This window comes from Pan troglodytes, chromosome 5 (assembly GCF_028858775.2).
Source record: "Pan troglodytes isolate AG18354 chromosome 5, NHGRI_mPanTro3-v2.0_pri, whole genome shotgun sequence".
Classification (NCBI taxonomy): domain Eukaryota; kingdom Metazoa; phylum Chordata; class Mammalia; order Primates; family Hominidae; genus Pan; species Pan troglodytes.
Genome location: NC_072403.2, coordinates 121,320,880 through 121,345,938, shown reverse-complemented (window position 1 = coordinate 121,345,938; position 25,059 = coordinate 121,320,880). Strand labels below are relative to the sequence as shown.

Below are 25,059 nucleotides of genomic sequence, written 5' to 3'. Positions count from 1 at the left end.
AGCCATGATTTCCAATATATCCTCTTTATCCTCCTGAGCCTCTGAAGTTTACTATATTATGCCTCCTATTCTTTAGTTACACTATTCTGTTTTATACTTAAAAACTTGTAGTATAGAAGCTGAGAGGCGCAAATTAATTATAATTAGTATGGATGGAACATTTCATTGCTAGATGCCAGATAGCACAATATTATTTCAGTCTTTTCATTAAAAAAAATTAGAGTGACATAAAAAATATGATACATTTAATTTCATGTTTCCTAGATTCTTAAGAAAGAGGACAGGACAAGTTATGCACCTTGCTCAATAAGGTGGTTTCTTTTGTTTTTTTTTTCTTCATAGGGTCTCACTCTGTCACCCAGGCTGTAGTGCAGTGGCACAATCATAGCTCACTGCAGCCTCAACCTCCCTGGGCTCAGATGATCCTATTGCCTCAGCCTTCCAAGTAGCTGGGACTACAGACACATGCCATCATGCCCAGCTAATTTCTTAATTTTTTTGTAAAGACAGGGTCTCACCATGTTGCCCAGGCTGGTTTCAAACTCCTGGGCTCAAGGGATCCACCCACCTTGGCCTCCTAAAGTGCTGGGATTACAGGCATGAACCAGGGTGGCATTTTAATGTAGGAGAATGGTGCCCAAGACTTGAAATGTACTCCATTAAATGTGCTTTAGCCCCTAAATGAATGCTATTATGTTGAAACTAGCATTTTCATTTTGAATGCCTCTTTGTAGGGCTAGACAAGTTCTCACAAATGTTTTCCTCTATGAGAAAGGATATCAAGTGAAGACAAGCTGGGGGCATCTGTGCACGTGAGGGTATTATTGAATATAACTTGAAAGCCCAGCATCCTTCTCTTCCCTATCTCTGGTGCTACACCTGCTATGGATATAGGGACCTGATTTTCCCACTCAGAACAGATATGGCCTGGCTCTGGTTAGCTAATCTGTGCTGTCTCTGAAAATCCAGGACGCACAGTAACCAAATCCATGATGTTCATGATGGATCCTTCCCAAAAATAGGAAAGAAGCGAAGTAGAGAAGAATCCCCGGTCTGTTTTCTTCCCCACACTAGGTGTGGCTATTTCCACACCTAGTTGTGATGTGGTAGATATCTAGGCCATGTGTTTCACTCTTGTGATATAGGTTAATGTTCTCCAGAGCTTTCACTCTGGAAAGGTTTTTAAAATGTATAATGTGGGCTGGGTGCGGCGGTGGCTCACGCCTGTAAATCCAGTACTTTGGGAGGCCAAGGTAGGCGATCCCTTGAGCTCAGGAGTTCGAGACCACCCTGGGCAACGTGGTGAAACCCCATCTCTATCAAAAATACAAAAATTAGCTGGGCCTGGTGGTGGTGCATGTGTGTAGTTCCAGCTACTTCAGAGGCTGCGGTGGGAGGATCACTTGAGCCCAGGAGGTTGAGGCTGCAATGAGCCAAGATGGTGCCACTACACCCCAGCCTGGGGGACAGAGCCAGACCCTGTCTCAAAAATAAATAAATAAATAAATACAATAATAAAAATTAAAATGTGTGAAGTGGGTTATAAAAACTTGATGAAATAAATAATACAGGTCATTCACTTAATTTTACTGTAATATTATCCATTGGTAATGTTATTGAAATCTTTTCACTAAAAATATTGTATCTGCTGTATTTTTGGTCATTTCTGAAAACTTTCTTGTAAGACTTTGACCTGCATTATATGATTCTCCTTAATCTTCACAGCATGATTTCGTGTTTTTGGACATTTGTATTGATTCTTCTCCAATTGGAAGATTGATTTTTGAGGTGATACTTTTTTTTATATGTAAGTTTGTGGGGGTAGGATCTATAACTGTTGGAGTGTTAAATATTTAATCTTTGAAACCTTTTGTCTTTATTTTGTAGCTATACTGTGATGTGTGTCCCAAAACATGTAAAAATTTTCAGGTCTTGTGCACAGGAAAAGCAGGGTTTTCTCAACGTGGCATAAGACTACATTACAAAAATTCCATTTTTCATCGAATAGTACAGAATGGCTGGATACAAGGAGGGGGTAAGTTTAAAATCTTAAATACGAGTTAATTGCAATATCAAATGAGAAGGTCCAAACTTTCGTTTATCTTTATGAAATGTATGTAGAATTAGATATACTTAAAATTAGACGTATTTAAAGAATGCTTTATATAGCCAAATAATGAAGTAAGATATTTGTATTCTTTAAAAAACACCCTAATTATTAAAATAAATAAATCTAATTTATGTTACCAGGAATATTCCAAATTCAAAAATGACATAGGAGAGTAGGGTGACATTTTATTTTACCATTTTTATTTTTACGAATTTTAAATGCTCACCTAAATACATAGTACCTAGAAATACAGTGGTTTTAATAAGTATACTAAGAGTGGGAATTTGAAAATATAGTAAATGGAAAACAACTTATTTCTCACCAAACATGTTACATTATTACAAGTAAAAAGAAATGTCTAAAGGATTTTGGTTTCTATGTTCTCTTTCTTTTCAGGTCAGTCCTTTGGTTTTACATAGACTAGGTGTCTGATTAAAAGCATGGAATTGAATTTTGGGCGCCTTTTGGGGGATAGTCCATAGGAAGCAACCAGGCAGTAATTTACACATAATTGGCTTAGTGTCAAAGGAAATTTGCTTGAACTCGATGACACATGGAGAAGTTTAAATTAGTTTTTACCATTTTTTATATGATCTGGAACATTCTGAGGCTGACGAGGAGAAAAATATAGATATATTCCAAGCATCCTACATGTTAAAGCAGGTATTTTCCCTTTGGTTTCTCCGCAGTGAGATCATACCACAAATATTGTTATCTAACCTCACTTTCAAGTGTTTTTCCATTTTGTGTCTTTCCACTGAATATGTGGTGTCTATCTAACCATGCCAATGAACATAAACATACAAAATGTTTAGCATCTGCCTAGTTTTTTTATCATATTGCTATACCAGTTTAATTAATTCCCCATTGGTGAACATTTAGATGGTTTTCTATTTTTTGTTAGTATAAAACATTTCTCAAGGGGTCCTGTTAATATTAGGGGCTCCTGACAATGAGTTCAGTGTTGACTCTCATGTGCTAGGCTTTCAGATGCTGTGTTCTTTTTTTTTTTTTTTTTTTGAAACAGAGTCTCGCTCTGTCGCCCAGGCTGTAGTGCAGTGGCACGATCTCGGCTCACTGCAAGCTCCACCTCCCAGGGTCAAGCAATTCTCCCTGCCTCAGCCTCCCGAGTAGCCAGGATTGCAGGGGCCCACCCCCACACCTGGCTAATTTTTGTATTTTTTTAGTAGAGACAGGTTTGCCATGTTGGCCAGGCTGGCCTTGAACTCCTGACCTCAGGTGATCCGCATGCCTCAGCCTCCCAAAGTGCTGGGATTACAGGCATGAGCCACCACACCCAGCCTCAGATGCTGTATTCTTTTGTTTCGTTTTATTTTTGTTTTTGCTTAGCTCCCACCACCCTTGCAAGATTTGGGAAAAGTAGGTCATATTATTTGTTTGTGTTTTTATTTATTTAAAGTAAAATTTCCAAATAGTAAAGTGCACAGATCTTGGGTCATATTTTCAAACAGTGAGACAGCAATGTTAAGGACGGCTTGGGAAAAAGTTGGATTGCTAGATTCAAATCCAAGCTCTGATTCATGTAAGTTATACCATCTTGATAAGCTGCTTAGCCTCTCTGAATCAGTTTCTTAATCATAAAATGGGGATAATGATAAGAATATCACAGGATGTGGTGAGGATTCAATGACCTGGTGTGTTGGAAGTGCCAAACTCTGGAAACATCCTCTCTCCCTACAGATGTCCAGTTCCCACGATCCAGACCCCAAGAGAGGGTTCTTGAATCTCTCACAAGAAAGAATTCAGGGCAAGTTTGTTGAGTAAAGTGAAAGTAAGTTTATTAGGAAAGTAAAGGAACAGAAGAATGGCTACTCTGTAGACACAGCAGCCCCTGAGAGCTGCTGGTTGCCCATTTTTATGGCTATTTCTTGATTATATGCTAAAGGTGGATAATTCATGCTTCCCTTTTTGAGACCATACAGGGTAACTTCCTGATGTTGCCATGGCATTTGTAAACTGTCATGGCGCTAATGGGAGTATAGCAGTGAGGACGACCAGAGGTCACTCTCATCGCCATCTTGGTTTTGGTGGGTTTTGGCTGGCTTCTTTACTGCAGCCTGTTTTATCAGCAAGGTCTTAATGACCTGTATCTTGTGCCAACCTCCTGTCTAATCCTGTGACTCAGAATGCCATAACCATCTGGGAATGCAACCCAGTAGGTCTCAGCCTCATTTTACCCAGCTCCTATTCAAGATGAAGTTGCTGTGGTTCACATGCCTCTGATACCACGGGACTATGTAGAATTTTGGAGGATAGGAGCTAAACGTGGTTTTGTGCTGTGCCTTAGGATGCCTCCAGGCGCTGTTGCTTGCCCTTTGGGACTAACAGGCTGTACCCAGTCAACACTGCCTGCCCCTCCTCCTCACATCTTATCTTCTGACCTCTTACACACTCGGTTGCACACACAGCCTCTGGCTGCCTCCTAAGCACATCAAGCATGCATGGGCCCTGAGGCCTCGTTTATTTTGCCTGGGGCACATACTGCCCAGCCTGTTCCTGCAGGTATCCCTTGTTTCACCCCCTGCCCCCAACCCCACTGTCTGTTTCTGATTATTGCCCAGAGATTATCTGAGCAAGGCCTTACCGGACCACCCTATATGAAACTGCCATCTTCCTGTCCACACACTCCACTCACCCCTCCTGCCACCCTCCTACTCCTTACCTTGTTTTATCTTTCTTCCTAGCACTTTTCATCATTAGACATACTACCATATGTTTCTTAGTTCATTTGTTTATTGTCTGTTTCTCTAAATTCCATGGGGGCAGAAATTTTTATCTATTTTATTCACTATGGTATCCCATGTACTACAACAGTGCTTGAGATATAGTAGGTGCTTAATAAATACTTGTAGAAAGAAAAGAAGGAAGAGAGTGTAAGAAGGAAAATAGGTGGTTAAACAGGAAACATACATTCTCTGCATTTTTAAAGTCCAAAGTTAAGATAGCAAGTCATTATACCACTTTGGTTGGATTCCCCCTCTGGCTCCCTCGAGGCCTACTTCCTTCAGAAGGATTAAAAAAAATTGATACCAACACTTTGTTAATCAAAGAAAATGAAATAAACTTTTTTACACAAAAAACGATCATGTTTTACATAAGACTAATATATATATATATAAAATGGGTGAGGATATCCAGGACCCACCAAATAATTCCAGTAAGAAAATTCAAACACTTAACAAAGATTCATTTTTCAATAGCCCATTAGTCACAGAACAATTACCCAACTATTAACAATTAAACCTACCTGTATATTAGAAATACATTTCATTTCACCCATACATCCAACATACTTTAAAATGGATAGAGGAAAATTTTATTAACTGGCTTTAGAAAAAAAAAAAGTACCTATTGAACTCATATATTATTATTATTATTTTGAGGCAGAGTTTCGCTCCATCATCCAGGCTGGATTACGTGGCACCATCTCAGCTCACTGCAGCCTCCACCTCTGGGGTTCAAGTGATACTCCTGCCTCAGCCTCCCGAGTAACTGGGATACAGGCACGCGCCACCATGCCCAGCTAATTTTTTCTATTTTTAGTAGAGATGGGGTTTCACCATGTTGGCCAGACTGGTCTTGAACTCCCAACCTCAAGTGATCCGCCCACCTCAGCCTCCCAAAGTGCTGGGATTACAGGCATGAGCCACCGTGCCCAGCTGAACTCATATATTATTGCTTAAAGAGAACATACCAAATTCTTACCTCAGTGTTCCCTTGTAAAAAAAAGTGGAAATCCATAGTCCAGAGAGACTCTTTAAGAATGAGCGCTGCTATGGTGTGAGTTGGCTGAAGGTTAAGAGATATGAATGAAAGTAGTAAAAACAAATAAAAACAGAAGAATGAGCCGCTGATAAGTACAATATGTTTATAACTCATAAAACATTTCATGTTGTGAATTTTCTCGAGCATACCAAATAATTAATATGCTTCAGGCTTTCCGTTTGACTTACATTTATAGGATTTCTTTCCAGTAGGAGTTTTCACACGACTTTTAAATTAATTGTCTAAATGAACTTTTCTGTGTTTTTCTAACTACTAGGGTTCTAATCAAGTATGCATTTTTATGTTCATAAGGTCCATCTCCAGTGTATATTATTATGTGACTTTGAATGGATTTGAGAGAAATGAAGACATTCCCACATTCTTTTTTTTTTGAGACAGGGTCTTGTTCTGTCGCTCAGGCTGAGTGTAGTGGCACAATCACAGCTCGCTGCAGCCTCAACCTCCTGGACTCAAGTGATCTTCTCAGCCTCCTAAGTAGCTGGAACTACAGGCACACATTACCATGCCTGGCAAATTTTTAAAAATTTTTTTGTAAAGACAGGGTCTCTCTATGTTGCCCAGGCTGGTCCTGAACTCCTGGACTCAAACAATGAATCCTCTTGCCTCAGCCCCACCAAAGTGTTAGGAATATAGGCATGGGTCTTAGCCTGTCACCCAGGCTGGAGTGCAATGGCACAATCATGGCTCTCACTGCAGCCTTGAACTCCTCCCACTTCAGCCTCCCAAGTAGCAGGGATTACGGGCACATGCCACCATGCCCAGCTAATTTTAAAAAACTTTTGTAGGCCAGGCACGGTGGCTCACGCTTGTAATCCCAGCACTTTGGGAGGCTGAGGTGGGTGGATCACGAGGTCAGGAGTTCGAGACCAGTCTGGCCAATATGGTGAAACCCCCCCTCTCTACTAAAAATACAAAAATAAGCTGGGCGTGGTGGCATGCGCCTATAGTCCCAGCTGCTCGGGAGGCTGAGGCAGGAGAATCGGTTGAACCCGAGAGGTGGAGGTTGCAGTGAGCCGAGATGATGCCACTGCACTCCAGCCTGGGCAACAGAGCAAGACTCTGTCTCAAAAAAATAAATTTTTTTTGTAGAGACAGAGTCTCACTATATTGCCCAGGCTGGTCTTGAACTCCTGGCCTCAAGTAACCCTCCCACCTCGGCCTCCCAAAGTGCTGGGATTACAGGCATGAGCCACCACACCTGGCCACTTTCCATACATTCAGAGCTCTTCTCCAGAATGAGTTGTTTTATGTTATCAAATAGAACTAGAACACCAAAGGCCCTTACCGCATTTCCTCTATTCATAAGACGTTTCTTCAGTGTGAGTTCAGAAGGATCTTTTGAGATAAATTTAATGCATTTTATTATCATCGTCATCATATTGAGCAGAATGATGAAGATGATGATAATGAGAAGGGGCATTCTAGAAGCATGTGATGCTGCATGGGCATGACACTCTGCCAAACACTGCCTGAGTGCTCTACCTATGTTATTTCATTTCATCCTCAGAGCTACCTGTGAGGCAGTTACCATTATCCCTGTTTGTACAGATAAGCAAACAGGTTTGGAAAAAGTAACTGACATCAGCATTTTAATCAAAGATCATCTGACTTTAAAGTTTGCTTTTAACCACTATTTGGCATCTCTGAATTTGTTGTCAGAAGTATAGCAATAATATCAGATATACAAGGCTGAATTCAAGAGGGTGGATATGGCCACAAAAAAGAATAGTAAATACGGATTGAAATGGTGTCAATATAAAATATTCACCTAGGAGATCTGAAGCAGAGGACAAGAGTAATGTTGGTGGGTGTGGGAGGGAGGGGGCAAGGGAATGTGACCAACGGGTAGGTAAGTTGGCAGGGGAGAAGACCACCTGGGTGGATTTCCCTGAGAGAACCAACCCCTAGGATCTGAAGGGATTGATGGTGGGGGGGCCCTCAGCTTCCCCATTTCCAGATTCAGCCTTCAGCCATGACAACTTCCTTTCGAGAGCTGCCTGGGGCTGGGTAGTGAACCATGGCTGAGTTTTAGGTGAGTCAGGTTGGAGACTTAAGGCTTGTCAATTAACTTCTGAGCCAGCTTTCTGAGTAGTATAATTTAAATGCTGCATGGCCTTTCTGGGATAAATTCTCTCTACATGCTTGGTGTTGCATCAGTTTTCTTTGAAAAATAGCACACACACTTTTATTGTAGGTAAATTGCTCATACTGACTTTAAAAAGCATAGTCCTTCAATAAATATTTATTGAGCACTGTATTAAAGGAGGCAGCAGAATAGAGCTGAAGTTAGTAGACAGATACTGATGGGGAGGATGGGGGAGAGAGGACAGACCTCAGAGCCCGCTCTTTTCACTAGAGTTAGCTTTGCTCCTCTTTTAGCTGTGGATAGATAAAAAATAACTTGTTCATGGAGTCTTTTTATAGTGGGAGCATTGCCTAAACCAAAATATGCGTAGCATGTGAACACCTGAAAAAAACCTTGTTACATTATAGGAAACTTTATTTCCAATATGCTAGGTAAATAAATGAGTTATCACTATAGGATATGAAATTTTGAACATGAATTCTGTTTGCAGCACCTATTTTTTATTCATATTCTTTTTTTTTTTTTTTTTTTTTTTTGAGATGGAGTCTCACACTGTCGCCCAGGCTGGAGTGCAGTGGTGCGATCTCAGCTCACTGCAACCTCTGCCTCCCGGATTCAAGCGATTCTCCTGCCTCAGCCTCCCGAGTAGCTGGGATTACAGGCACCAGCCACCACACCCAGCTAATTTTTGTATTTTTGGTGGAGACAGGTTTCACCATGTTGGCCAGGCTGGTCTCGAACTCCTGGCCTCAAGTGATCTGCCTGCTTCAGCCTCCCAAAGTGCTGGGATTACAGGTGTGTCACCGCGCCTGGCTCTATTTTTTATACATATTCTAAAAATAACTTACTTTTCCTGTTTTAGCCTCTTAGTTTAATCTTGATCTCAGAAAAACAAGATAGACTGTGGAATAACTTATGAAGAAAGCAGAATTTATGTGAACATACTTTTGAAAAATTGTGACCACAATTATAATTTAATGCTTCATCCTTTCAAAAGTTTGCATTATCATGAATGTAAAAGTGCTTATAAAATACAAGTGAAATTATTATAGTAATATTTTCATAGTGTGGATATTGAATAATTAGGTAACTTATTCTATTCATTGGTATAAGTGGAATCATATTGCATTCTTTTGTTTTTTTTTTGAAATGGAGTTTCACTCTCGTTGCTCAGGCTGGAGTGCAACGGCGCAATCTCGGCTCACCGCAACCTCCACCTCCTGAGTTCAAGCAATTCTCCTGCATCAGCCTCCCTAGTAGCTGGGATTACAGGCACATGCCACCACGCCCAGCTAATTTTTGTGTTTTTAGTAGAGACAGGGTTTCACCGTGTTGGCCAGGCCGGTCTCGAATGCCTGCCCTCAGGTGATCTGCCTGCCTCGGCTTCCCAAAGTGCTGGGATTACAGGCGTGAGCTACCATACCTGGCTGATTCCTCTTTTTTTTTTTTTTTTTAATCGAGATGGAGTCTCATTATGTTGCCCAGGCTGGTCTCAAACTCCTGGGCTCCAGTGATCATCCCACCTCAGCCTTGAAATCATCATTGAAAGCAAATTTTTTTCCCTGTCATTATTGTATCCTAAATTTTTTCATCTCAAAATTCTATTGTTTATTTGTTGCTATTTCTCAGATATAGTGTATGGAAAAGGAGATAATGGAGAGTCGATTTATGGTCCAACATTTGAAGGTATGTATCTTTACATTTTGTTAGTTATATATTAGTTGATTATTCAAACTTAACAGGACTGGACAGTTTCACAATTCCAAATAAGATATCACTGGGGGCAATACTTACAGTACAAGCAAGAGGTAAAAATGAGCAGATCGGGGGGAAGCGCCCTAAGGCCCGACCAGAGCAGCTTCATACACACATATTTTTTTCACTTACCTAATGATATTATTTCTTTAGGGTAAATCCCAGAATTAGGATTGTAGAGTCAAAGGGAATTTATATTTTTAGGGCTTGTAATTTCCCGTGCTGATACTTAGAACTGGTACCTTGATAATCATTCTATTTAGATTGCTGTCAGGTGGCCAGGTATGGTGGCTCACGCCTATAATCCCAGCACTTTGGGAGGCCGAGGTGGGTGGATCATTTGAGGTCAGGAGTTCGAGATCAGCCTGGCTAATATGGTGAAACTCCATCTCTACTAAAAATACAAAAATAAGCCAGGCATGATGGCGCACGCCTCCCAGATCCTCAGGAGGCTGAGGCAGGAGAATCACTTGAACCTGGGACATGGAGGTTGCAGTGAGCTGAGATGGTGCCACTGCACTCCAGCCTGGGTGACAGAATGAGACTCGGTCTCAAAAAAAAAAAAAAAGAAAAAAAGATTGTTGTCGGTAGAAAAACCCTGTATAACATTTACAACAAAAGCAGGTGACAAAGTATCTACCTAAATTCCAAAATACAAACAGTTAAGAACAAACAGCAAACCAACAGCCATGAAATCTGCACAGTATCAGCATCTGTGTAGGGGAGGGCAGGGCTTCCCAAGAATAGGGTACTTAGGATCCCCTAAGTAGCCAATAGTGTGTGAGTACAGGGGGCCCCCAGGAAGGTTGGAAGAGGCAGGAGCAGTCTAACCCCTGTGTACTCTCGAAACTGATCTGACAAGGCTCTCTTCCAGGACAGGCTCCCATGCAGATGGAACTGTTGGGAATGGCATCAAAATTATCCAGGATACAGGGACAATCATGACAAAGAGGGAATAGGAACAGAGTCAGAAATTTAAGGAAGAAAGCCACATGCTTCAATATGCAAGATTTTCAACATGCAAGAGGGAGCTTTTTGAAACTAGAAAATCTACTTTCTTTCTAAAGACACATCTTCTAAACATTTAGGAAAACTAATATCACCCTATATAACAAAGAGAGTTTCTCTGAAAGAAAATAATGTTTATTCAGGAATAGGGTATTGCCGTAGGCATACATGTGCCATAGGAAACGATGTGCATATTCAGGAAGGTAAAGGGAGACAAAGGGTTTTAAAGGAAAATTGGGGAAGATTACGTAATTGTTTTGAAATGATTATCCTTGGCTATAGCGATCAGTAACAAGAGTCCAAGGTTGGACTGGACAGGTGTCCCTGCAGAAGTATTAATATTTCCTGCATAAGGTCGCAATGGCCTTTATGCAAGGTTGTGGCTTTTGTAGTTCTTTGTGATTGTTTTGCTATCAGGCATACAAGTTCTCTGTTCATAGCTTTCCTTGGCTCTATTTGTCAGCATTTTTTAAACATGACTACATTTTGATTCTGACCACTATTACACTAATTTTATATTAGAATGAACAATAGAAGTTTCAAGGTGATTATAAGAATAAAGAGAATAAGGAGCAGAGTAACATCAGTACTGATAGTGAGTGTACCCTAGAAAGACATGCTTATAGGATACAGTTGACCCTTGAGCAACATGGATTTGAACTGTACGAGTCCACGTAAAGAAACTTACAGTCAGTTTCTTTAAAAAAAAAAAAATAGAGACAGGATCTCACTGTATTCCCCAAGGTGGACTTGAACTCCTGGGCTCAAGCAATCTTCCCACCTTAGCCTCCTAAGTAGGTGGGACTACTACCTACTTGGAGGACCATTTTTTGGAGAAGCTGCCACTGCAGCTATACCATCAGGTGTGAAAACCTTGCACTTTTTTGTGAAATACTTTTACCTTTTTTTTCTTTTTTTTTTTTTTTAAGAGACAGGATCTCACTTTGTCGTCCAGGCTAAAGTGCAATGGCTTGATCATAGCTCATGGTAACCTTAAACTCCTGGGCTTAAGGGATCCTCCTGCCTCAACCTCCCAGGTAACTAGGACTACAGGTGCATGCCACCACGCTGGCTAATTTTAAAAAAAAGATTTGTAGAGATGGGGTCTTGCTCTGTTGTCCAAGCTGGTCTCCAACTCCTGGGCTCAAGTGGTCCTCCTGAGTTGGCCTTCTGAGTCATTGGGATTACAAGTGTGAGCCACCAAGCCTAGCCTGCAAAATACCTTTTTTGTCTTGTATTGAAAATGCAGCTTTTATGTGGGCACAGGATGGCTATAAGAAAGGCAGACCTGTAGACTCTAATATGATTTGAGAAAAATCAAAGCTATTATATGACAACTTAAAGCAAAAGGAAGGTAAAAGATCTAAAACTGGATAATTTAATTCCAGCAAAAGATGGTTTGATAATTTTAGAAAAAAGTTTGGCTTTAAAAATGTCCAGATAACAGGAGAAGCAGCTTCTTCTGACCAAGAGGCAGAAGATGAATTCCAAGATGTCATTAACAAAATGAGAAGAAAAAGGATATCTACCTGAACAAGTTTTATGGCAGACAAAAGTGACCTATTCTGGAAAAAAAAAAAAAAAGCCACAAAAAGGCCAGGCGCGGTGGCTCACACCTGTAATCCCAGCACTTTGGGAGGCTGAGGCGGGTGGATCACCTGAGGTCAGGAGTTCAAGACCAGCCTGGCCAACATGATGAAACCCTGTCTCTACTGAAAATATAAAATTTAGCTGGGAGTGATGGCAGGTGCCTGTAATCCCAGCTACTTGGGAGACTGAGGCAGGAGAATCACTTGAACTTGGGAGGCAGAGGTTGCAGTGAGCCGAGATCACGCCACTGCACTCCAGTCTAGGAGACAGAGTAAGACTCTTGTCTCAAAAAAAAAAAAAAAAAAAAAAGCCACAAAAGACATTTATTAGTAAGAGAAGCAAGCACTATCATTTAAGGCAGGAAGGAATAGGCTAACTGTACTGTTGTGTGCCAATGCAGTTGGGTTTATGATCCAGACTGCTCCTAACCATAAAGCTGCTAACCTAAACACCAACTGCCAGCCTTTTGGTTGTACAAAAAGGCCTGGACAATGAGAACCCTTTTTCTAGAATGGTTACATCAATACATTCTCCCTGAAGTTAGGAAGTACCTTGCCAGTAAGGGACTACCTTTTAAAAAGTTCTTTTGATATTGAACAATGATGCCCCTGGCCACCAGAACACCATGAGTTCAACACCGAAGGCATCAAAGTGGTCTACTAGTCCCCAAACACAACATGTCTAATTCAGCCTCTAGTCAGGGGGTCATAAGGACCTTTAAGGCTGATTACACATGGTACTCTATGGAAAGGATTGTCAACATTATGGAAGAGAACCCCAATAGAAAGAACGTCATGAAAGTCTGGAAGGATTATACCATTCAAGATGCTATTGTCGTTATAGAAAAAGCCATGAAAGCCATCAAGCTCAAAACAAGTTTCTGCCGGAGAAAATTGTGCCCAGATGTTGTGCTTGACTTCACGGGATTTATGACAGAGCCCATCAAGGAAATCATGAAAGAGATTTGTGGATATGGCAAAAAAGATGAGGGGTGAACGTTGTCAAGATATGGATCTTGGAGAAATTCAAGGCCTAATATATACCACAGCAGAGGCATTCAAAGATGAGTTGATAGAGATGAGTGCCTCCGAACCAGTGCCAGATCATGAGGAAGAAGACGTAGAAGGAGCAGTGTCAGGAAACAATGACACTAGACAATCTGGCGGAAGGGTTCCAGTTACTCAAGACTACTTTTGACTTCTTTTACAACATAGACCCTTTTATGATAAGAGCAATGAAACTAAAGCAAAGAGTGGAAGAAGGATTGATACTGTATGGAAACATTGCTAGAGAAATGAAAAAGCAAAAAGTCAAACAAATTATAATGTATTTCCGTAAAGTTAACACTGAGTGTGACCACCTTTCCTGCCTCCCCTTCTACCTCGTCCACCTCTCTGCCTCTGCCACCCTGAGACAGCAAGACCAACTCCTTCTCTTCCTCCTCCTCAGCCTACTCAGTGTGACAAGGATGAAGACTGTTATGATGATCCACTTCCACTTAATGAATAGTAGATATATTTCCTCTTACTTATGATTTTCTTTATAACATTTTATTTTCTCTAGCTTATTTTATTGTAAGGATACAGTATACAATACATGTAACACACCAAATATATGTAATCGACTATTTATGTTATTGATAAGGCATCTAGTCCATTGCAGACTGTTAGTAGTTAAGTCACTGGGGAGTCAAAAGTTATATGTGGATTTTTGACTGCTCCGAGGGGTTGGTGTCCCTAACCCCCCGCATTGTTTAAGGGTCAACTGTAGATCAAAACTGTAACAGTCTATATCAAAATAAGCTAAAAGAAGCCTGGGCAACATGGCAAACCCCATCTCTACAAAAAATACAAAAATTAGCTGGGCATAGTGGCACACACCTGTAATCCTAGCTACCTGGGAGGCTGAGGTGGGAAGATTGCTTGAGCCTGGGAGGCAGAGGCTGCAGTGAGCCAAGATTGCACCACTGCACTCCAGCCTGGGCAACAGAGCAAGACCTTGTCTCAAAAAAAAAAAAAAAAAAAAAAAGCTAAAAGACATTAAGAAAATGATACAAGACATGAAAGAGCTCATAAATCAGAATTAGAAAAACTTAAACATGATGTGACAGAGCTGAGGAAAGAAGGGCTGAGGAAAGCAATGAAAGAAAAATAATTTCAGAAGTGAGTAAACTACAAGGAACACAAGAGGAAATAAAAATACAACATATGTCCTGAAAGAAGTACAAGGTAGGCAGAGGAATTTTTTTGTTTGCTTTAATTTTTGTGGGTACATAGTAGGTGTGTATCTTTATGAGGTACCTGAGATATTTTGGTACAAGCAAGCAATGTGAAATTATCACATCATATAAAATAGGGTATCCATCTCCTCAAGCAGTTATCCTGTGTGTTACAATCCAATTATACACTTTTATTTTAAAAGGTACAATTATTATTGACTATAGTTGCCCTCTTGTTCTATCAAATACGAGGTCTTACTCATTTTTTCTTTTTTTTTGTGCCTATTAACCATCCTCACCACCCTCCTTTAACCCTCACTACCCTTCCCAGTCTCTGGTAACCATCCTTCTACTCTCGTCTCCATGATTTTATTTGTTTTGATTTTTAGATCTCACAAATAAATGAGAACATGTTATGTTTGTCTTTCTGTGCCTGGCTTATTTCACTTAGCATAATGACCTCCAGTCCCATCCATGCTGTTGCAAATGACTGGATCTCATTCTTTTTTATGGCTGAATAGTATTCCATTGTGTATATGTACCACATTTTCTTTATCCATTCTTCTGTTGATGGACACTTAGGTAGCTTCCAAATCTTGGCAATTGTAAACAGTGCTGCAACAAACATAGGAGTGCAGGTATCTCTTTGATATAATGATTTCCTTTCTTTTGGGTATATACCCAGCAGTGAGATTGCTGGATCATATGGTAGCTCTATTTTTAGTTTTTTGAGGAACCTCCAAACTGTTCTCCATAGTGATTGCACGTTAGTTTACATTCCCACCAACAGTGTACAAGGGTCCCTTTTTCTCCACATCCTTGCCAGCATTTGTTATTGCCTGTCTTTTGGATAAAAGCCATTTTAACTGGAGTGAGATATCTCGTTGTAGTTTGGGTTTACGTTTCTCTGATGATCAGTGGTGTTGAGCACCTTTTCGTATGCCTGTTTGCCATTTGTATGTCTTCTTTTGAGAAATGTCTGTTCAAATCTTTTGCCCATTTTATAATCTGATTATTAGGTTTTTTTCCTGTAGAGTTGTTTGAGCTCCTTATATATTCTGGTTATTAATCCCTCGTCAGATGGGTAGTTTGCAAATATTTTCTGTGGGTTTTTGTTTGTTTGTTTGTTTGTTTTGAGACAGAGTCTCACTCTGTCACCCAGGATAGAATGCAGTGGTGCCATCTCAGCTCACTGCAACCTCCGCTGCCTGGGTTCAAGCAATTCTCCTCCCTCAGCCTCCCAAATAGCTGGGATTAGAGGTGCACATAACTACACCTGGCTAATTTTTGTATTTTTAGTAGAGACAGGGTTTCACCATGTTGGCCAGGCTGGTCTTGAACTCCTGACCTCGTGATCCACCCGCCTCAGCCTCCCAAAGTGCTGGAATTACAGGTGTGAGCTACCACGCCCAGCCATGTCTTCACTTTGTTGTTTCCTTTGTTGTGCAGAATCTTTTTAACTTGATATGATCCCATTTGTCCAGAGAGTTTCCTCGATGTTTTTTTGTAGTAGTTTCATAGTTTGAGGGCTTAGATTTAAGTCTTTAATCCATTTTGATTTTATTTTTATATATGGTGAGAGGTAGGGGTCTAGTTTCACTCTTTTGCATATGGATATCCAGTTTTCCCAGCATTATTTATTGAAGTCTTTTCCTCAGCTTATGTTCTTGGCACCTTTGTTGAAAGCGAGTTCACTATGAGTTTGTGGATTTGTTTCTGGGTTCTCTATTGTGTTCTGATGGTCTATGTGTCTGTTTTTATGCCAGTATCATGCTGTTTTGGTTACTGTAGCTCTGTAGTATAATTTGAAGTCAGGTAATGTGATTCCTTCTGTTTTGTTCTTTTTGCTTAAGATAGCTTTAGCTATTCGGGGTCTTTCATGGCTCCATGTAAATTTTAGGATTGTTTTTTCTATTTCCATGAAGAATGTCATTGGTAATTCCTTTTTAGAAGAAAACAGCTTTATTGAACAGGCAGTGTTACAGCCCCAGTGGTGTTATAGCTCTGTGACTGCTCCTGCAGAGCAGGGCTACCCTGTAGGCAGAGAGTAGCAGCTCAGGACAGTTTTACAGTCACATTTATACCCACTTTTAATTGCATGAGATTAAGGGGCAGTTTATGCAGGAAAGGGATAGTAACTTTTGGATCATTAGATGCCATGGAAAAGGCCAGTAACTCCCAGGTGTTGCCTCGGCAACAGTAGATTGACATGGCACATTGATGGACAGGTCTGATTGAAAGGTGCTTTCGCCCTGGCCCTATTTTAGCTAGTCCTCAATCTGATCCCCACCTCTGGAGTCCTCAATCTGAGCCCCACCTCTGGAGTCAAGTCCTGCCTCCTACCTCATTTTCCCCTCAGAAATTAGATCCTCCTCCTTAATATTAAGAGGGCTGCAGAAGGGTGAAGGCCAGTCTTCTGTAACTGCTTGCTGCTGAGCTCATGGCCATAGGCCCTGCCTAGCACTGGAGGAGTAAAAAAATCTCTGGATACCTGTTGTAACGGGCCCACAGGCAGGACACTTTCATTCTCCAGGTCAGTAGATGGGATAGGTTGGAAGCCTTGTGCCAGCATTGTTTTTTACCTGGAACTGTTGTAATCTAGAAAACACAAACTTTTACTAAGAGGTTAAATAAGTAAGGGCCAAAAATTAGAAACAAGAAGATAACTATCCAAGGTTCTATGAGAGGTAAAAACCAGGTGAGACTTGGGAAAGCACTTGATAATTGACCAGCTATAGTTGGGGTCAGTGCCCTGGTTATATCTGTGTAACCAGGTAGCTTGTTCATAGATCTTTTGAATGTTAATCTCAACTTGCCTAGAGTTGTTAAAATATGTGCAGCAGGTTTTATTAATAACTACACAGACTCCACCGTGTTCAGCTAGTAAATAATCCAATGCTAGTCTGTTAATGAGAACTGCATTTGCCAAAGAGCCTAAGGACTCTTGAATTCCCTTTAACGCCTGACCTGTGTTGATGGCTAAGGATTCTAGGGATTGAGTCAAGTTCATTAGAGTTGACTCATGGTAGGCAAAGCTGCCCCGGGGTGCTGCTAGTCCTATCACTGCCAATTCCTGCCAGAATTACTCCTATTACTTACTTACTTCTGGTATTCTTGGGTGTTATGCGGTTATAGACAGTGACTCCTGGAGGGGCAAGAGTGGCCAGCATACATTCACCTCTGTTCCAAGTTTTTGATATACAAGGGAAAGCTACTCCTAAGGGAAAAGGTGACTTCCTAGGGAGTTGGGAGCAGTTCAGGTTGTAACTTCTTCCCATTCATGCCACAAACAAAAATGAGCCGGTTGGGGCACAAACAGAAGCCCTATGGGATGTGGTATTTATGCTTTACTGTGAAATTGTGTCTAGAGAGATATTTTTCCCCTGTTCCGATGGGGGTGGCGGGACACCCTTTGTTTTCTGGAAGGGGGCAGTACTCCCACCTTCCCAGACTAGGCAGTTGTTTTTCCCTTATATGTTCTGATCCAGAAGGCACCATATGTGGTCTCCTCACTTACAAGTAGAATCCCATTTACCTTGCTGTGGCCTTGGGAATGTGGCAACTAAAGTTGAATCAGAGCATCACAGGGAGGCTTCCACTCTTGTGTCATGAACACAACAGTGAATGCAAAAGATAGAATCATTAGTGCGCTAGAGATATAGATACCCAATTTCCCAGGTCCAGGTAATGTTGGCAGGGGGTTCAAGTGGAATCCGTTAAGTGGGGGAGAGTTCCATTCAACAAGTAGGAGTTTGGGATTTGAAGATCACTATTTTAGGAGGTCAGCGGGGATGGTAGTGAGGTTTCTTAGGTAAGCCAGAAGACAGAACTCTCTATCCTGGGAATGTTCATGACAATCCAGCAGCCATGAAGATGATTCCCTGATGCAATACTTGTCGAAATATTTATTATAGAGTTGTGTTCCCACCCATACTGGACCAAGGTGATTAGGAGAGCAAACAGGATGAACAGTGACAACATGGTGTTCCGTTGGGCCTTAGCATGGCCTCTACACCCAACAAGGACAAAAGAGGTGTTTCCCAGGAGCTTGGCTAAAGCTACAGAAAATAAGTATTATAATCAGGAAGGAGAAAAATATTAAAGCTCCAGCAGAAATGGTGCCAACTGATCTTCCACATGGGACACGGGTGAAGATCTCTCCAGGATACCTCAGCTGCGATGGGCTCAGCGAGGCTGCCTCAGTGGGAGGGGCTTGCATCAGGTGGTAATCCATGGGTCTGCTGGTCAGAGAAGCGGGCCCTACACGAGGCAGATGGCACTATGGCCACCCTGCAAGTGGGCTGTCATTGGTATTTTGATAGAGATTGCATTGACTCTAGATTGCTTTGGATAGTATGGACATTTTAAATAATATTGATTCTTCTAGCCTATGAACATGAAATAGCTTTCCATTTTTTGGGCATCCTCTTCAATTTCTTTCATCAGTGTTGTATAGTTTTCATTATAGAGATTTTTCACTTTGGTTAATTCCTATTAATTTAGTTTTATTTGTAAGTGGGGTTACTTTTTAGATTTCTTTTTCAGATTGTTCAGTGTTGGCATATAGAAATGCTGTTGATTTTTGTATGTTTTTGTATCTTGCAACTTTACTGAATTTATTTATCAGTTCTAATAGACTTTTGTGGGGAGTCTGTAGGTTTTTCTAAATATGAGATCATGTAATCTATAAACAAGGATAATTTGACCTCTTCTTTTTTTTTGAGATGGAGTCTCACGACACTGTCGCCCAGGCTGGGGTGCAGTGGCGTGATCTCAGCTCACTGCAACCTCTGCCTCCTGGGTTCAAGTGATTCTCCTGCCTCAGCCTCCTGAGTAGCTGGGATTACAGGCATCTGCCGCCCTGCCTGGCTAATTTTTTTGTATTTTTAGTAGAGATGGGGTTTCACCATGTTGGCCAGGCTTGTCTGGAACTCCTGACCTCAAGTGATCCGCCTGCCTTGGCCTTCCAAAGTGCTGGGATTACAGGCGTGAGCCACCGCACCTGACCTGACCTCTTTCTTTCCAATTTGGACCCCCTTTATTTCTTTCTCTTGTCTGGTTGCTCTAGCTACATAGTACTAGGAGAACTATACCCAGTCTTTTGAGGGTTTTTAATCATGAAGGGATGTGAATTTTATCAAATGCTTTTTCAGCATTAATTGAAATGATCATATGGTTTTTATCCTTCATTTTGTCGATATCACATTGATTGATTTGCATACATTGAACCATCCTTGCATCTCAAGGATAAGTCCTGCTTGGTCATGATGCATGGCCCTTTTAATGTATTGTTGAATTTGGTTTGTAAGTATTTTGTTGAGGACTTTTGCATCAGTATTCATCAGAGGTAGTGGCCTGTAGTTTTCTTTTTATGATGTGCCTTTGTCTGGTTTTGGTATTCAGGGTAATACTGGCCTTGTAAAATGAGTTTAGAAGTATTCCCTCAGGAGGAGGAAATTTTTTTAAACCAAAAGTAAATAAAGAAAGGTAAAAATTATTTACAGGAAAGTGACAAATATTAAAGAAAGAGGAGATTTAACATTTAGATGATACGTATCTCTAAGGAATTAAATTAATGCAGGGGAACAGAATGAATGCTAAGACTATAATTAAAGAAAACTTCCCTAAAATATAAAAAGGATTTGAGGTTCTATATCTTATTTTAGGTGGTGGTTATACAGCATCAAACTGATCATCAAATATGTATTTATTAAATTTTAATAAAATGCATATATCTTAGATGTTTGATGCATTTTGACAATTGTGTATACCTCAAGCATATGTTTATACCGTAAGTAGAAATATTTATATATCTCAAGTGAAAATGTTTATACCTCAAATAAAAGTATCTAAAAAATTGAAACCACTTATTGAAAATGCATACCATGAACCTGACAATTTGAAGCAGAACAACCAACACCAAGACATATTTTCCTAACATTATTGGACATTGAAGAAAAATTATTTGGGCATCTAGGGAAAAAGAGCAAGTGATTTATAAGGGAAAGAAAATTAGATTATCATATTCTTTGACAGCAACACTTTATGCCAGAAGAAAATGGAATAATATATTTATGAACTCAAGCAAAGGAAATGTGAGCAAGGATTTTATATCCAGTCAAACTGATGTTGAATTATAAAGGGCACACAGGTTTATCAACATGCAAGACTTCAGGGAATAGTGTTGCCATGAGCCCTTTCTGCAGAATCTCCTGTAGAATGAATTTCACACAACCAAATATTAATAATAAGAGAGACCTTGACACACAACTGGTGGTGAGCATTAATCATATTATTATTTGTGAATTTATTATATTCAGTGAGGAGTACGCCAGGTGTGGCAGCATGCACCTTTAGTCCCACCTACTTGGGAGGCTGAGGCAGGAGAATTGCTTGAGCCCAGAAGCTTGAGACCAGCCTGGGCAACATAGCAAGACCCCATCTCAAAGGGTGAGAGTATGCTGTATGATGATATGCTTGGGCAGTGGAGACAAAGTCTATTTAAAAAATAGAAGAAAATGAATATATACAAGTTTTATTTTTAACTATTCTCAGTAAAGTACACTGGTGATGGTATTATTAGTATTGTTATTTTGAGACTGTTGTATATGTAATGTGAGATAAAGTCATTGAGTAATTATGGAATATAAAAATTTCATCATTTTGTTTGTCCTTGAGAATCAGTATTCTCAATGTGGAAGAAAGAAGATAGAGATGAAATATAATCGAGGCTAATAAGAATATTCCATAGTCCTGGCCGGTCGCGGTGCCTGTAATCCCAGCACCTTGAGAGGCCGAGGCGGGCAGATCACGAGGTCAGGAGATCGAGACCATCCTGGCTAACACGGCAAAACCCCGTCTATACTAAAAATACAAAAAATTAGCCAGGCGCGGTGGCGGGCGCCTGTAGTCCCAGATACTCGGGAGGCTGAGGCAGGAGAATGGCGTGAACCCGGGAGGCAGAGCTTGCAGTGAGCCGAGATAGCGCCACTGCAGTCCGGCCTGGGCGAAAGAGCGAGACTCCATCTCAAGAAAAAAAAAAAAAAAGAATATTCCATAGTCCTGAACATGACTTTAAACTCAAGAAGTATCAAATGTGTATATATATAGCTCTATCCACTGAAAAGGTCTATAAACAACGGCCACAACCCAGTAGCAACGCATAGTCCTAGAATTTAGATTGTTGTTTTGAAATGTCATTTCTTACTTAAAGAAACCAGAGTCTCTGGGAGAAATGGCAGATGCCAGATCTCACGGGGGAAATCTACAAAATGAGCCTGGAACCTCATGTTCTATTAGATAGCAAAAGTGGCCTTTGTTGTACGATGCTGCAAAGTGTGGAGATTTCTTTTCTGAAAGATTACTGGGTTCATGTCAAAAGGCCTCAGGAGCCAATTTGAAGAGGGTCTCACTGACCAAAGATGGAGTAATTGGAGCTTCACAAACAATAATAATTGCAGTTGATCAAAACCCAACAAATATTTCAAATCTGTGAGTTTATAATGATATTATAAAATAAAGGCTAATGGGTTACCTTTGGAGGAATACTAGAAAATGAATTTATCATGAAAAGTGGTAAGTATAGGGAAAGAATCAAGCACCACCTTTCCTATATGAACCGTACTAAATTGTAGGTAAGGGGAGAAACATCTCTTTATAAAAGTATTGCCACTGATAAATGAAAAGGAAATAATAGAATTGGAATGTCACCATTTTGCTGCCCCCGGTGAAATAATGGATCTAAGCATTTGCTGCATCAATCTGCTAATTTCACAAAAACAGAGACAACCAGACATGATGAGGCTTCTGTTGAAAGAACACACTACCAAAGAATATGAGTCTGACTAAGCCTCTGGACTCAGCTGCCGATTTGCAAGAAATACAGTCAGTTCTGTTGTAATGCGATATATGTGTTCCTAAAAAATCTCCACACTTTGGCCAGACATGGTGGCTCATGCCTGTAATCCCAGCACTTTGGGAGACTGAAGTGGGAGGATTGCTTGAGCCCAGGAGTTCAAAACCAGCCAGGGTAACATAACGAGATCCCATCTCTTTAAAAAAAAAAAAATTAGCTGGGCGTGGTGGCATGCACCTGTGGTCCTAGCTACTTGGGAGGTTGAGGTAGGAGGATCTCGAGCTGGGGAGGTCCAAGGCTGCAGTGAGCCATGATCATCATGATCATGGAGCCATGATGGACTCCATCCTGGGTGACAGACTGAGACCCTGCCTCAAAAAACAAAACACAAACCAAAAAAAATCTATACTTTGCAGCATTGTACAACAAAAACCACTGAGTTTATTGTGAAAATGAGGTTTAAGAAAAACTTTCTTGATGGCATTAAAAAACAGGATAGTAGCCCAAAAAACCCAGCAATACAGTTTTACATATGTTAAATGGTCACGAAACATACATACCTTGCAAAAGACCTGAAGTTCATGAAGGTGGGTATGGAAAGAGTTGCAGCTTTTGAGCAATTTTGAAGTGGCGGAAGGAGGGTTTTCTGCAATCAGAACCCTAGGTGTGGGTGGGAGAGGCTCAGAACAGCTCCAGGGTAGCTGGTAGATATCTGAGGTGTGTGTGTTCCTATGTGGCTCCATGTAGCTGAATGCAGTTTTCATTTCCCTAGTGTTTCTCATGGTGGAAGAATGTAAGTGGGGGCGAAATCCATAATGTACAAGGCTTTCCCTAATATATCCATCAAGTTGAAGCAAATGTGCATTTTCAAAACAAGTATTATAGCAGAACTGACAAGACAGAGGACAGAGCAACATGCTGGACTGTACCATGTGTGCAATCAACAGACTCCAGACTGGGAGAAATTCTCGAGGTTAAACAGCTCAGGTTCATTAGTAATAGATAAATGTAAGGAAAAGAAAGGGATGGAGGTAAGAACCTGCAGATTAAAAGAAGCTTAAAAGCATAACCAATTTTTTTTAAATGGGAAAGACTAAACTATAGTGCTTAGGAATGCATATTTGGATGTTAAAACTATAAGGAAACATTAAGTGCATGGTTATATAAAAGTTGGGGGAATGATTCCTTTTGGGTGAGAGAGGGTCTTGACAAGGAACTTTGGGCAGAAGCCAGCAAAGTTTCTTTTCTTGGCCTGAGTGGTAGTTAAAAGGGTATTTGCCTTATGATAACTTTATACATTAGTTTTCTGTGGCTTTTTGTGTCTATATTTGAATAAAATGAAAAGGTTATGAAAAGATATCTTTTTTTTTTTTCCTTTTTTGAGACGGAGTCTCTCTGTCACCCAGGCTGGAGTGCAATGGCATGATCTCGGCTCACTGCAACCTCCACCTCCCAGGTTCAAGTGATTCTCCTGCCTCAGCCTCCTGAGCAGCTGGGATTACAGGTGTGTGTCACCATGCTCAGCTAATTTTTTTGTATTTTTAGTAGAGACGGGGTTTCACTATGGTGGTCAGGCTGGTCTCAAACTCCTGACCTCGTGATCTGCCCACCTCGGCCTCCCAAAGTTACAGACGAGAGCCACTGCGCCCGGCCGAAAAGATATCTTTATTGAATCGATGGCCAAAGTGAAAGGGAAAAAGTAATAGCTACTTTCCTTCTGAATTCCTGCAGACAGCTCTATCAAATGAAAACATGCAAGTGACACCATTCCTTTAGTCATTCATAAAATACTAAACTCCAAAGTAGGTGCTCACATGGTGCTAGGGCCTGTGGCAACAAAGATGGTATAACCGAGTTTCTACTCGGAAGGCTTGTAGTGGTTTTGTGCAGACAGATGTTAAAACAGATCAACTACAGGTGCTGTGCCAGTTGCTGTTAGAGAGGAGGGAACTGAGTGCTGTGGGAAAAGAAAGAATAGCTGCCTGGAGAGTTGGGTGCGGCAGCACAGAGAAGCTTTGAGTTGGGTCTGCAGCAACACGTTGCAGATGGAGAAAGGACTCTCCTGGCCCCAATCCCTGATGAGAATCCACTGTACCTCTCCACCCCACAGCCATTATCAGAGCACCCAAATGCTTTGTGCTCGGAGGCACAGCCTCAGATGGAACGTGGGCCTCCTGTCCAGTAGGAGACTGATCTGTTCACTCATCTCCTTGCCTGACCTCCTAGACACCCCTGAGTCTCTGCTGATTATCCCTCACCCCATCCTTAGACTGTTGTAGTATCTGCTCTCCAGATAGAATCTTTGCTGTCCTCACTGTGCCCATGGAGTCCCAGTGCATTCAGTGAAGTTTTTATTATTCGGTTGGTCTGGTAGGACAAAATTAGAAAAAATCCAGGAAGCAATCAAGTGGGAAGAAGAGATGTTCCAGAAGGAAAGATGAGTAACTGTGAAAGCGAGAGCACAGCTAGTCCTCAGAACAGCTAAGGCATGGGTCTTTCTCCCTCATCCCTTCACCTGCCTGGGAATGTGAATGCAGCAGCCAGCCAGTCCTTCCTCCACATTTCTCTCATGGGTTCCTACTTCCATGAGATGCAGAATTAAAACTGGGGCTGTGAAAAACTGCAACCAC

General features: G+C 41.0%; 1 protein-coding gene across 9 annotated transcripts in view; it reads left to right on the top strand.

The window, feature by feature from the left end:
* PPIL6 (peptidylprolyl isomerase like 6) overlaps positions 1 to 25,059 on the top strand; it is a 47,917-nt gene that overhangs the window by 11,779 nt on the left and 11,079 nt on the right. For 4 of the 9 annotated variants that reach the window (XM_001152072.6, XM_009451807.5, XM_016956136.4 and 1 more), the window contains 3 exons: positions 1,726 to 1,788; positions 1,888 to 2,035; positions 9,633 to 9,689. In XM_001152072.6, coding sequence (XP_001152072.1) covers positions 1,726 to 1,788; positions 1,888 to 2,035; positions 9,633 to 9,689 — 268 coding nt within the window. Of the gene's footprint in view, positions 1 to 1,725; positions 1,789 to 1,887; positions 2,036 to 9,632; positions 9,690 to 13,199; positions 14,999 to 18,488; positions 20,426 to 25,059 lie in introns of those variants that run through there. The other 5 variants (XM_054686876.2, XM_009451805.4, XM_016956137.3 and 2 more) reach the window with 4 other exon arrangements.